Here is a 14,789-nt window from a genome sequence, read left to right on the forward strand (position 1 = left end):
TAAGGAAGATTCAGATCAAACCCCACCTAGGTCGGGAGCACAAGTGCAAACCCACACCTTGGCCTCTCGTCCTCCCGTGGTCATGGCCGTTCCACCTGCAGGAAGGAGTGAAACCAGTGCGTGCTGTGTGTGCAGGAGGAGCTAAGCAGGTGAGGGGAGGAGCCAGAAGAGGTCCTGACGAAGCAATGTTAATTCCAGGGAACTTGCTAGAGGGACCGTCTTCCAGGTTTCAGTGCGCCTTAAATAAGTTCAAAGATCTAAGTCGTGCCTGCTTAAGATGAGGATCATCTTTCTGCCAAGACCATAGGGTCCAAATCTCTGAACTCCTGCAATAAGCTCAGAGAATGAAAGTAAGCCCAGTGTAGTTACCGGTGCTTTCTCTTTTCCTAGAACGCTCTATCATTTTAGAGACCCCTCTAAGTAGATTATCCTGCATCCATTTTGGTCTCAATGCAATTTCTATCCCCTGCTGCTGCCACCTGACCAGCCCATGACCAGGAATGATTCATGGAATTAAGATTCTGGGCAACTGAAGTTGCATGTTACAATGAAGAAGCGGTATTTTTTAAAGTCGGCCAATCATTTATACTGTTTCTTGAAAGCTCTGCCTTTCTGATGCTCTGATCCCACTAAGCCTGCACGACAGGCCGAGAGCAGAGTCCATTAGGCCTTGGGTCAGAAAGCCACCTGAACGCATGCTTTCAAACTTGCATCACTGTGGTGGTGAAGACCACAGTTTCCACACGCTCTAACAATACCACACACAGGAACAAGAAAAAAGTACGCATGTAAACAATTAAGTTGCCCAAAAGTTCAGTTCAAGTTCACTAAGATTAGAACATTTTCAAAATGTAAAGATGGTCATGAGTATTATTAAGTTGAATAGTAGGTATGGACCAAGAGTCAGACTCAGTGAACCCCCCGGAGGACAGAGACCCCCACTGCCTTGTGCCGAAACATTTTAAGTGCTCTAAAAAATGTTCCAGAATGAACAGTAAGCATTTCCCACTGTACAATTACAAATCCTAAAATGAAACATCAAAGCCAATAAGAAGTCATTATTATTACTTTAATTTGGCTTCTAGGTACCTCCTTATTCGAGGCACCATTACATTTCACAGTGAAAACCACAAAGCCTCTCCAACGCATTCATGCACATTCGGAGCAGAACCCGATTCAAACACAACACTCTATAAAGAATAAAGGCCTCCCAAACTGTGGTATTACTGATGAGGTAATGGGAAAATACTAATGTAACAGTCTGCGTAGTTTTGTTTGTCCTCTGAGTTTTCTTAGAAGAATTTTAAGTATAAAGCAAAACTTACATTTTCAAAAAAGGTTTGCCACTCCCCAAAAACATGTGATAGCTTATTAACTATATTAAATTGAATCAAATAAAGACTTTATTATAAAATAAAGCTTGGTACCTCAGGGTGATACTACCTTCATGGGCTGAGCCCATGCAGGTGCTGCTGATCCAGCCCTGGAGTGATGTGTCTGGTCCCTGGGGGAAAACAGACACAGCCCATGCCCCTTGTGGAGGACTCCGGCCCTAACTGCGTTCAACCAGGCCTCTGGGCAGCACTCACTCACTGCCAGGAACACTCCCTCCTCCCTCAGGCTTCCCAAACCAAATCACAGGCCAATGCAGCTTGGCCCTACTTCCGTACTTGGTTTTAGTACTTGCTTCTGCTTCATCTTACTCATGAAAAATCTTAAGACACTTTGCTATGACTCATCCCCTGGCAGGAACATGAATTGGGCAGTGGAAGCACCCTCAAAAACAGCCTGTGGAGAGGGCACAGGCAGACCTAGGTCCAGCCCCCCTCCCCCTCTCCCCCCCTCGCCGAACTCAGATGAGAGTGCCTGAAGTCATCGGGCCCTGGCTTCCTCCTCTAAAAGAGCAGGGGGATCTCGGCGCTGTTCTGACTATAAAATGGCACATCTACGAAACGGAGAATCAAGAGCCCGACGCCAGAGCTCAACTACCAGCAGCGCTCACCCCGCTGACAGCGCAGCACCTGCATGAGGCACCCGACCAGGTGTGGCCGTGACCTCAGGCACCTGTCACATTCTGAGTCAGGAGTTCCAGGTGCCGTCACATCCCTCTGGCGGCTCCTTCTCCAGCCTTTAAGTAACTCCTTTTTGGACCCAGTTTTTTATCTTCTATGAGACCATCTGCTTAGAATAGCTTTAATTAATATGTAAATCCAAACCAACGCTCAACAAGACTATCAGAGGACGTGAGGACTGTGTCCGTAACAGACTCCCGTCCAGAGGAAGGGCACCGCAGAGACCCATCACCGCCAAAACAGAGACTTACTACCTTAGGAAAAATGGAGAGCCAGTTTACAATTAAAGAGTTTGATTCTGAGACATAAAGAATACATTCCTCTCCAAAATGAGTCTCGTCTGATACAAAAGACCTGCGTTATGGAGAAGATGTAGTTTGTACCTTCCAAAAGAAGTGCTCTGAAGGCCCCCCTGAAATATATTGCATCAAAGATGAGGGAAAACACTTGTTTAATTATCAGAAGTTGTCTTCAGAACAGCCCAGTCCAGCTTGGCTCACGGTGCCCAAGAGTTCCCACAGGTCCCTCTGAGAGACCTGGAGACCCAAGGCCCGAGCCAAGGGGCTGCTGCCTGTGGCCCTCGTCCGTGTGGCCAGGCTGTCCCGGCGTGTCCCTCACAGACTCGTCTCCTCGCACACTCTGACAGGGACGTTGTAGTGCCGGTCATCTTCGGCGATCAGCGTCACCACCGGCCAGTCCAGGGGCGGATCAGTGGGGTAGACCGTGATGAACTCTTCAGTGCTGTACTTGGAAAGCCGGTACACCTGAATGGTATGGCGCACAGCGTAAGCAAGAAGGAACATTTCAACCTGGGAAAGAGAGCAAAGAGGTGAGCGGAGGGAAGCCACCCTACCAGACGCAGCTCACCACCACCTGCTCCACGCCCACAGTCCCGGGCACCGCGCAGCCCGGCCTCGCCACAACCTTCCCTCCTCCGCGTGGGCCCGGCCCCCAGCCTTCCCTACACGACTGTCACAAATAAGCAGATCATCGAAAGTGGGCTACATATCTGGGAAGGGACTTGTATCCAGAATATATACAGAACTTTTATAACTCAACAATTTAAAAAAATGACCCGTTTAAAAATTGGGCAAAGGATCTGAATAGAACAGACATTAATCCAAAGGGGATATGCAAATGGGCAATGAGCACATGAGAAGTCATCAGAGCAACGCACACCGAAACCACAATGAGATTCCCCTCCACACCCACTAGAACAGTTAGAATCAGATGATAATGAGGCATGACTACTTAACATGTACCAAGTTTTCTTTTGGGGTGATGAAAATGTTTTGGAACTTGATAAATGTACTAAGAACCACTGAGTCATATACTTTAAAATAGTTAATTTTATGTTACATAAACTTCAATTAATGAAAAAAAGAAGTATATCCCAGGTATCTACCCAAAGAAATGAAAATATGTGTCCACACAAAAAGCCTGTACATAAATGTTCAGAACAGGATTATTCATAATAGCTAAAAGGCAGAAAGACCCCAAACGGCCATCAGCTGACGGATGAATGCGGTCTGTCCCTACGCTGGAATATCGTTTGTGACGTGTGCTGCGATATGGATGAGTCTTGAGAACCTGATGCTGAGTGGAAGAAGTGAGTCACAAACGACCACATATTGTACGATTCCACTGCTACAAAATGTCCAGAACAGGCAAATCTACAGAAAGTAGACTGGTGGCTGCCTAGGGCCAGGGGAGGGAGAATTAGTACCGACTGGTCTAGGGTTTCTTTTCGGGGTGATAAAACAGTCTAAAATTAGACTACAGTGACGGGTGCCCAACTCTGTAAACACACTAAAAACCACTGAGTTGCACACTTCAAAAGGATAAACTTTACGGTATGTAAATTATATCTCAATATAGCTGTTATGTTTTAAAAATGGGACTCGCCATTACAGTAGCTTTCACGAGGACTCCACAAGAACTCACTTCGGTCTAACATGCAGACTGACTGACTAACACTGCCCCAGGCTCTGTACTGAAGGGCCGCGCTGTGGTTCGGGAGACAGGAGGAGCCTACACTCTGAGTGCAGATACTTGTTTGAAGCAATCCTCTTCAATCCGCCCTGACCTGGCAGTGCCATCAGCCTTTGTCCTTTGCTACACACCACAAAGGGTGCACCTGGGATGCATAGCCTTAAATGCTACTTAGTAGCCGACTAGTCCACTAACAAAGACTTAAGCTTTTTAAGATAACACAGTGAGCACCCACCAAAGATAGATAGTGCAGGGTGTGGTGAGTCACGGGACAGCACTGCACTGGGTCTCTGCACAGAACTCCAAACTTAGCATATGTGTAAAAGATCCGGGAGCAGGCTGGTCTCTACTGGCTCAAGGTGACTCCCATTCTATTTTTAAAGGACACTATCGAATATGGCTACAGCTGCCAAGATTAAATAACAAGACCCTCTGCTTCATTTATTTGTAGGCTGCCAGGCGCGAGGGTACCAATCCCATCCAGCATCCTGCAGAAGAAAGCCCAGGCTGAAATAAACGTGGTGGTTACGAAACGGGCTCACGATTCTCTTGCCCTCCCCACCTGAAAAGGTGGATGGAACCTAAAGCTCTCCCCTGGAGTGTGGGATGGATTCAGTGACTTGTTTTTAATAAACAGACTATGGTGTAAACAAGAATGTGTAACTTCCAAGATGAGATCATAAACACACTGTGGCTTCTTCCTTGCTCTCTTCTTGGATCACTTCACTGTCTGGGAGAAGCCAGCCATTGTGTCCCAAGGACACTCAAGCACTGCTATGGAAGGGCCCGGGTGTCAAGAAACTAAACCCTCCTCCAAACTACGCATGAGGCCTCTGCCAACAGCCAGGTGTTGCACCATGTTAGAAGTGGATCCTCCAGCCCAGTCGAGCCCTCAGATGACTGCAGCCCTGAACAACACAGGACTGCACCCTCCTGAGATCCCCCAAGCCAAAACCACACAACTAAGGTGCTCCAGAATTCCTGACCTACAAAAGCTGTGAAATAATGTTTAATGATTAAAGCTGCTATTTTGGACTAATACACATCCAAAGGCACAACTTACCTGTTCAAGGCCACCGGTGTGTCCCACCTGGTTTAGATGGTTCCTTAGCAGCTGTCCAGGATCATTTGATGTGTCCCGAGCAAACAGAAGCACAGAGAAAAATGGAACTTCCTTTCCCTTCTCTTTATCATCATATAGTTCAATGGCTCTGTTTAGCATTAGAAATTTTACAGCTTCATAGAGGCTATATTCCTCTTCCTCATTTGTGAACAGTTCATCACAAGCTATCTGCCTTGCTTCGGCAGTTCTTAGTTCCGCCAAGCCTGCCCACTATAACAAGAAAGTTATGAAACAATTAAATGTTTGTTCTAAAAACCCCTGGTATACTTCCATACTAGGAGCACAAAATTATTTTCAAAAGTAGGCGACCATGGGTCATGTACCAACGCTCACAACATTCAAGTTTCTAGCTCAAACAATGGTACTCTTCAGACCACACAAATTCCTTATTCAGCCTTTCCCCCATTAATTTGAAAAAAAAGTACAATGCACTAAGGAGAAGCACTGATGCTATGGAATAGAACTTTTACCTCCCCTAACTTCCTAGACAATGAAATTGGACCAATCAGAAATACTTACGGAGGAGCTAATAAGGTGCGTGTGTGAGGGCTGTGTGTGAAACTGTGAGGGGTAACTAAAATTATACCTGCCTTCAAGGGGCTTACGGGAGCACTTACCACCCAGAAACACCAAGCCAACCTGCAAAAATTAAGATGGGCAAGGAAGACTGTGAGGTCTCTTGAATGTTAGCTTACTAAACTCATCCCTCTAACTTCCTAAAAATATACATGGAGTTTCAAATGAATACATCCACTAAGGAAATTTTTACTGACTCCTGCTTAAGAATAAAGCAGAGTACTTAAGGAATATGGCAAACGTAGGCAAACGTTTTAAGTGAACGAGAAAACTCTATAAATATATGTGCTTTTAAGTAAAAGTGAATGAGGACAAGAGATACCAACATGAACTAGTCCTTATGAATAACCGGTAACTATTGTTCCTCTCAAAAAAGCCATTAAAATTCTAAATTCAATAGTAAATTTTAATGGTAATGACTGTACCACAGGATTCTCTTCAGTATGTGGTTGAAAGCTGGAGCGTCTCCTATTTGCCAGAAGTAGACCCAGCTGGCAGTCAAGAGCATGGCTCTAGAGTCAGAGTCAGGATGGAATGAAGGCCTTGCTACCAAGCAGTTGGTGGCTTTTGCTGGGCACTAACCGACATCTGGGCCTTAATGCCCTCATCTTTAAAATGGGGATAACAACAGCAACAACATCTTGGTAGTTATGAGAATTAAATAACACATGAAACATTTAGTGCACAGCCTGGCACATAGGAAGGACTAGTAATGCTGGCTTAGATTATTAATGAATAATTTTAATGTTATTGTAAATTGGAAACACTTAAAACATTCCCCAAAATGAGGATCTATTTACAGCATACACACCTAATACAGCAAAAATTACACTTTCACAAGACCTTAAAACGGATGAAAAAGAAATTGTCACCAGTGGCTGAACTGAAGAGCCTTCCTGTTTACCCACACAGCCAGAGCCCTGCTCTCAGTCCTCACCTAACCTAGACCCTGGGGTCCCCAGCCCCTGCAAACTCCGTGCTCCACTCCAAGAGGCAAAGAGAACAGAATCCCTATTTCCTTCTCCTGTCACAATTTTTTAATCGCTAGACTTTCCATGAAACACTTATCTTTATAAATAAAAACTAGGTTCCAGGAGGTCAAGGCCCTCAGTTCATTCACTAAACAATATATTTACCAAATGCCTATGTGTCAGGCTTGGTGCTCGACACTGGGTGAAAGGAATGAGCAGGACAGACTCTCATGGAGCTGAAAGTCTAACTGTGTGGCAGACCATACTGGAGGAAACAGATCAACATGTTGGGTAAGTGCTAAAGGACTCCTGAAAGCTGTCTGACGCCTCCTTACCAGCCCCCCAACCCCCATCTACAAAGCCTGGAGTAATCAGCAGGCTCTCAACTCAGGGTTCCTGGTGTGGAGAGCTTCCAAGCCAAGCAACCTAGTGGTCCAGGTGGGCCAGTGTACAAGCAGGACCTCCAAAACCCATGGAATACTCCAGAAAGGGAGTATTTTAATAACCAAATCACTGGGAATCACCTGACCAAGTTCACCCTATAATTCTGTTTCAGAGAAACCCTCAGGAAAGTTTTCAAAAGACAAGTTACTGGGGTGCCTGAGTGGTGCAGTCAGTTAAGCATCTGACTCTTGGTTTCAGCTCTGAACGTGATCTCAGTGTCATGAGATCGAGCCCCACTCGACTCAGACTCTATGCTCAGTGCAAGAGTCTGCTTGAGATTCTCTCTCCCTCTTCCTCTGCCCCTCCCACTCGTGCTCTCTAAAATAAATAAATCTTGAAAAAAAAGGGAAGACAAGTTACTGAATCTAAATAAATAAGCCTTTAGAAAAAATAAAGACAAGTTTCTAACAATCATTCAGAAATGAAAACCAGTCTAATAAAAAGGGACAGAATCTTAAAACATGAACATAACTGGAAAGAATTTAATAAATATGAATTCACATCATTGATAATACTCTAAGAAATAGAGACTAAATACAGACTATCCCTGATACTTGTCAGTATGTCTTATAACAAAGACCACACTTAAGATTTCCTTTTAAGAAAGTTAAACATTTCACTAAACACGATAAATGGTATCAATATTTCTCGATTTTACCAAAGACTTCACAGGAAGAGTTTATGTTCCTTCAAATTATGTTGTCTAAATACCAGCCATGGGCATTTGGCAATACACTACGTGAGGACTAAGAAGTGGTCTGCTGGGGAGATCAGGAGTGAGAGTTTTGCACTTATCAGAGCAAAAAAAAACTACAGATTCCAAACCTTCTTCCTTAGCAATGTGAGGGACTCCTTAATTTTATCAACCAGGTCCTCGCTCTTCCCCTCAAATTTCAGTCCAAGTTTCCACTGCTTTATCCAGTTGTATTTGCTTATGAGTTTTTCCGGTAACTGGATTATCAAGAAACAGAGAGATAAAGAGGTGTTAACATTCCAAGAAATCCATCACAGGATCCTGTAGAAACCACAAAGCCTACAAAACCTACCTTTGTTTCCAGAATTAATTCCCCGCACATTTGTCTGCTGGAAGGAAATGGTGGTTCTGACTTAGATAACAAAGACAGGATCGACCTTGCTCAGCTCCGACCACAGCCAGAACATTCCACAGCACTTTGTGAGGGGACATTAAGGCAGTGTCCCCACCGTGTCTTAACAAACCCACCCAGGTCGCTAGTGGGATCACGGACAGCCTCCCTGCCACTCCCTAAAGCCCAGCTTAGGAAGGTGCTTCGGGCAGGCGAGATGGTCCTGAATAAAGTAAAAACCTGACTCCTTCCTGATTAGAAAAAGAAAGCCTAACTTCCGATATCACCACATATCCTCAAAAGCTTTAATAGTCACAAAAACAATGTGTATCTAGCTTAACTGCCTCATCAATACAGTGAGATAAAAACAGAGTGGAGAAGCCACGGGGATTAATAGCTGCATGGGCAACTCATTAAAGTGACAGCTGAGCTACTCCTTTGCTGGGTTCCTTTTTTTTTTTTTTTTCCTGGAGCGTGTTTTATTTTGTTTCCCCTAATCATCCACAGAATCTGGAGTCTGCAAGGCAAGCTGGGACACAACGTGACCGATGACAGCATGGGAACTCCGACACTCCCCACGTCCCGGGTGTGTCAGGAGAAAATTCATCATGAGGCCGGGCACAGGCGTGTCCCTTCACTGCTGTAACACCCAGAAAGGAAAAGAAAGTTCACCAAGTCAAACCATCATTAGAGAAGAATTCGTTCCTACGGCATCCTACGAGGAACGTGAGCTTATCTAACAGTCAAAAATACAGTTTTAAATGAAGCCACGTGTGTTCAGTTCCCCAAGAGTCTAAGGCTCTAAACACCCTTTCTTTGTACAAAGAGTGATTCTAGCTCTACCTTCTCAATCTACAGCCATCATGGGAAACAAAGGTGGTTCCGTTTCTGAAAAACACAACTGCCATGCAGGTATGTAAATCCCTCTTCAGGTAAAGTTACCACAGTGACAGTGATTTACGATCACTCACTAAGTCAGGGAGGGGCTGCGTCCTCCCCATCTTATTACCACCACCCCAGCTCCGTACCCACATCACCCAGCATTTCGCCCAGCATTTCAGCAACATGTGGGTGGTTCTGCTGCAAACCTTCAATTCAGGTTCTCGAGGTTAATCACCAGAACCTAAAATGCCCCCAAGTGGCAATAAGCTGAAATCACAGTTGGGCACAAGACATGCACAGAGCGGGAAATACGGAACGTAAGCTGGGAAATGGGGTAGGGAGAAGCCTGGAAGACCATCGAAGCCTCACGGGACATTGTGCACACACCCCAGCAGCAGTCACAAACACAACTGAATCACTTGGAAGACCCCAAAGTTCTAACTACATACAGGGAAACCCTGAAACAAAAGTCCGTCTCCTCATTCCTTCCACGCACCGGGCAAAGTGTTGCTAGCGTAATGACCTAGCTCAGGGTTGTAGGCTTCTGGGAGATGTGGAAATCCTGGAGAAAGTCTGAAAAATGAGGTGTGAGAAAGAAACAATGAGGAAAGAATAATACATTTGGAATGATTCATTCAGAAGAAAAAAGAAGATCTAACTTTAAATGCTTTCCAGAGTCACAGTGCATAGAACACACATAAATAACCACTCTTTTCTATGACACACAAAGAGACTGGACTTTTGTCAGAGTAAGAGAGATTTAAGCAAGTAACAAGATTTAAACAAGAAACCATGGGGTGCCTGGGTGACTCAGTCATTAAGCGTCTGCCTTCGGCTCAGGTCATGATCCCGGGGCCCTGGGATCGAGCCCCACATCTGGCTCCTTGCTCCACGGGAAGCCTGCTTCTCCCTCTCCCACTCCCCCTGCTTATGTTCCCTCTCTCGCTGGGTCTCTCTGTGTCAAATAAATAAATAAAATCTTTAAAAAAAAAATAAACAAACAAGAAACCATGAATGAAAATATTTCAAAATAAGGTAGGTAATTAGCTTAGATGGAATTTCACTTGTGCCTCTACTATAAAACTTGTTTTCTCCAGCAAGTTGTCTACAATTCTTGACATCATCACCATGATTAAAAGGCTTGTGGGGTAACAAAGATGTGTCCCCAAAAATAACTCATAAAAAAAGAGCTTTGGTAAACACTGTCACAGGTACCACCTGTTCAGAGACATTCTAAAACTTAGTAAACTTGGAAACCAAAGGATCCCTGCCCTGAAGGACACTGCCTCTCAGGGACCAAGGTGCTGCCCCCAAGTTTAAGAACAGTCAGACCAAGCCAACTCCAATGCTGGGGGTCAGGGTCAGATGATCAACTGCAGTCAAATGTGGAGAGTGGGATCTGGACACAGGGAACCCAAGCAGGGCAGGACGAGAGGGGCAGCGAGGGCAAAGCTCAACCTCCCAGGCTGAGAACGAAGCCAGGCCAGAGGAAACGAGCGTGGGCAGAAAAAGGGTCTCTTGCACTAAGCTCAGATTAAGGGGAGGGTCTCTCAGTCTAGCTCTCCTCTTTCCTTTTAATGTTCTGAAACCAATGACGTTCTGGGAGAGAGAGAGAGAAGATGGCAAAATGCCACAGAAAACATATTTCAATCTGCAAACAGAAGCAGATCGGCCAGCTGCAGGGTGCCTGTCATTGGTGACAAAACAGGGCTTCTCTGGGCTTGCCCGAATTCTCGATGAGGTCAAGAGATGCTCAGCGTGCCCGGCCTGCAGGCCACTGGTCAAGTCTGGTTCTGAATCCACAGACTCACCACAAACTTAGGTGTCCCGGGGGACCTCTCTGCCGCCCCCCCCTCCCCCCCCCAAAAGCGGAAGCGCAGGTTAACATAGAGCCAGTGCCGTTCAGGAGGCCCTAATAGTGCAAAACTAGATGCCCTTCAGCCTGCCTACTGAGAGCTGCTTTTCTGTGTCCCCAGAAGTGGTGAGTGCTCCCACACTTCTAAAAGCCCCATGGACACACAATAACCACAGGTGCTTGTGCCCCGAACCAACCAGGACAGAGGACTGTCACTGAACACGGGGTGGTGGTCAGAAGAGGCCCTGAGCATTTCCGAAAGATCAAGGATCAGGGTAAATGGAGACAGACCCACCATCACTGGCTCTGCTCCAAGTGTTTACAATGGGAAGCCCATGCCACCCTTAACACAAAAGATGTAGACCCAGCTCTAAGGGCACGCAGGGTGTTGCTGAATCTGACAGGACACGTGTTATTCTGACGTATGAGGAAGATGAGGAAGAAATGACTTTCATCCCCCAGTTCCTGTAAGACTGCCTCGTTCAGCAGCACTAACGCACCCCTGGATTTGCTCGTCGTAAGTGAGTATGCTACTAAGTAAGTATTTTATAGGAAAGAGGCTCCTCACTGCAGTCGCACAGAGTCCTGGAGCTGCACAGACCCCACTCCCGCGGCGAGGCGGTCCAGGCGCCCCAGCAGCACGGGGCGCACGCCGGCCTCCGCGCCCCACCCACCCCTCCACGCGCACGCCTGCTGCGGCCCGCCCCGCTCTGCCGCCCCGCGCTCACTCCGGGAGGCCCCTGTCACAGCGGGCTTTCTGAGGGAAGGCCGGCGGAGGGCCCGAAGGAGAACAAGGGTGCAACGGCCTCCAGGCCTGTGCCCTTTGAGGCCGTGTGATCCCTCGGGTACCTCATCTCTGGCTTATCTGGCAACCAACCTTCTCTAAAAGTCGTCTTAATTCCAGACAAACACCCCAGCCCCTTCAACAGTTCCTGAGCAAGACGAATCATCTCAGTCACACTCCCCTCTGTACTGAGGATACAGGCACAAACCCTCAAGATGGGATCCAACCAGCCCAGCTCAAGATGGGACGGTCACTGCCTGTGGTTCAGAAGCGTTCAAGACAAGGCTTCTCACTGCCAGCCTCATGTCATGTGGCTCTGACTGAGCATGCAATCGATGCACCCTGATGACCTCTGTAAGCCGCCGATCGATGCATCCTGATGACCTCTGTAAGCCGCCAATCAATGCATCCTGATGACCTTTGTAAGCTGCCGTTAAGGCAGATCTCCCGCAGCCAGCACTCGTGGGTTTTGTTAGTGTTTGTGTTTTTTGTGGTTTTGTTTTTTTTTTTTTAAGCACAGGGCTGCCAATTTTCTTCCAATTAATGTCTTATCATCAGTTCTGCCCATTCCCGCCCACCAGACTCTGAGATATTCTATCATCCAACCTATCATGTGACTTCATCTGATGTAGGTCATACACACAAGTCACACTGACACGACATTCTAGGGGGTCACTACCACACTGCAGATTTAAAACAAAGAAGGCCAGGCATGGGACACATCCCCTGAGCCTCATCTCCCAGGAAGCCTCCCTGGGGCACACGGGCCGTCTACTACACCAGTCCTCTTAACACCACGCAGAAGGTGCTCATGTCTTGAACTGGAGCTAAAACCACAGAACGTGCATTCTAAAACCCCAACAGGTTCTCAGATGGGACAACGGACAGCCCACTTACTACAGACACCAACACTGAAGTCGAACTGCTCCTAAGTGCTTTTTACAGACTACAAACACCAGCTCTCTAATTCAGCGGAAGTGTTCAAATACATTTTACCACGTTTCTCTTCTGGGAAAAACAGCCATTATCCTTGGTCGCTTTACTATGCAAAATCATCCCCGCCACACGAACCAGAATGAGGCCACATGCCGGCGTCGCACGGCAGACAGCCCCGGCACCCGGCACGGGCTGGAAAGGGAGCGCTTTCTCACAGAAACGGTCGGAAACGTGGCGGACTCAAACCTGCGGCAGCAGCGTACCAGCGTGAGCTCCGGGTCCTGCAGCCAGGAGGGGGGCGCCGCCGGCTGGCTCATCGCCTGGAACAGCGTGGCCCTCAGTGCGCAGTAATTGTCTCCGCGGACGCGCCTGATGGAGGTGAACTTCTGCGACACCTCCTCGTAGCCCTGGGTAAAAGCATCCAAGAGTTCAAAATGGTCATTACTGACTTGAGACCGTAGGGTAAGTTTTACTCCTGTGGGAAAAAAACGTGCCCCTGATCCCCGGAAGAATGAACACCAGGCTGGCTGAGTCCCTCACACAAGCCACTCTAAGTCCTTCTCTGACTAGTCAAAAGAAACTACCAAATGTTAATACTGTACAAAACATCAGCATATGTAACCGATACAACACACAGGAACACATAAATGATATACACCAAATATTATGAAAACACTAGCCACTCCCGAGGTCAGGAGTTAGATGTCCCTTTCTAAACAACTGCTGTAACACTCACTTACTGATAACCAACATCCTGAGGGGTTTAATCTGTGTGGAAAGTGACCCTAACTCTAACAAAGAGATAGGAAAGAACAGAGAGAAGTACTAAGTTTATATCTCTGAATTTTAAAAAATTAAAAAAAAAAAAATCCCAAGTTCCCATGATGTATTAAAAACAGTCTACATGCTAGGAGATGTCTGGATCATTCTATCAGACTCTTTACAAAGTGGATTTAAGTGTCATTCGGTCTGGAAGTGAAACGAGGAAATGAAAATGTTCAGTGACATACGTGTTGTCACTCAAAAACAGCCACCAGAAAATGGTCCACAGGCACCAGGACAACCTGATTTCTCCAGCGGGATGAGGCTCGAGCATCAGGATCAACTTCGCTGCCTCCTGCACTTCACTAGCCTCGTCCTGCGGGCCCTTCTGCTCATCTTGCTCATCCGTGACAGTCACTTGAAACTCTGCTTCCTACCCTGCCCTCACACAAAGGAAGGAGCACCGCCCTCGTCATGGGGTGGGCGCCATGCAGACTCTGACTAAGCACTGGACCTCTGTTATTAGTTTTCAAGGTTCAAGTCATAGCATGATGTTCTCAGCGGGCGTGAGTCGCGTTTTCATTCAGCGCTCCAATCGCTGCAACATACTAAGGGTCCATCAAGCACCTTTGCCCTTTGGCAGACTCCTGTTACCCTGGGAATATTCTCGATGGCTGACCCAACTGTAACCGCATCTTTCCAAATGCATAAGTTACTCATACTATTTCAGAGGTGAATCAAACTTCTAAAATTAAATTTGAGTTTATACACACTTATTCCCAAAAGAATATCCAAAACAAAAATAAACTGTAAGATAAATAAGGACAAAAAAAGAACTGAGATCCGAACTGTTACCGGGCCCCTGAGATGTTCTAATTACTGCCACGGGTCCCAAAGTGACACTGGTCTAACTGATGTGCCTTTGATTATTTGGTCACTGAAAGAGTCTGACTACATGGTCAAATCTTTCCCTCAAACTAAAATCACAAAGAAAGGGTTTTAGCATGAGTTCCAAAATATGGAATATTTGGATAACTTCAGAGATACTTTCAAGTTATGGACCCTGTGGTGCCAACTGTTAGATCCTTTAAAAGAGTCGGAGGGTCATAAAGTAAAACTGCAAGTCAGGGAAAACATTTCTGGGAAAGATGAGAAAACATATGTTAGGTATCCAGCCTCCTGGTTATCCAGTTTGATACAGGGGTCAAGTTTGGAAAACCTGTTAAGTGGGCAAAATATACACATTCAGCAGATGGCCTCACAAATTAAACGTTCATAGTCGCGGGCACTTCATGACTGAGCTCTCT

The 14,789-nt window shown here is 46.4% G+C and overlaps 1 protein-coding gene across 4 annotated transcripts in view; it reads right to left on the reverse strand.

The window, feature by feature from the left end:
- Positions 1 to 14,789, reverse strand: part of OTULIN (OTU deubiquitinase with linear linkage specificity) — a 29,185-nt gene continuing 14,396 nt past the window's right edge. For all 4 annotated transcript variants that reach the window (XM_045863363.3, XM_045863372.3, XM_054504747.2 and 1 more), the window contains exons 4-7: positions 12,984 to 13,127; positions 8,004 to 8,129; positions 5,128 to 5,397; positions 1 to 2,881 (exon numbers count right to left, since the gene is read on the reverse strand). In XM_045863363.3, coding sequence (XP_045719319.1) covers positions 2,687 to 2,881; positions 5,128 to 5,397; positions 8,004 to 8,129; positions 12,984 to 13,127 — 735 coding nt within the window. In that variant the 3' untranslated portion in view covers positions 1 to 2,686. The remainder of the gene's footprint in view (positions 2,882 to 5,127; positions 5,398 to 8,003; positions 8,130 to 12,983; positions 13,128 to 14,789) is intronic.

Source organism: Mirounga angustirostris, unplaced genomic scaffold (assembly GCF_029215605.1).
Source record: "Mirounga angustirostris isolate CCGP_5_RB_7025 unplaced genomic scaffold, mMirAng1.0.hap1 SCAF_7, whole genome shotgun sequence".
In the NCBI taxonomy this organism is placed as follows: Eukaryota; Metazoa; Chordata; class Mammalia; order Carnivora; family Phocidae; genus Mirounga; species Mirounga angustirostris.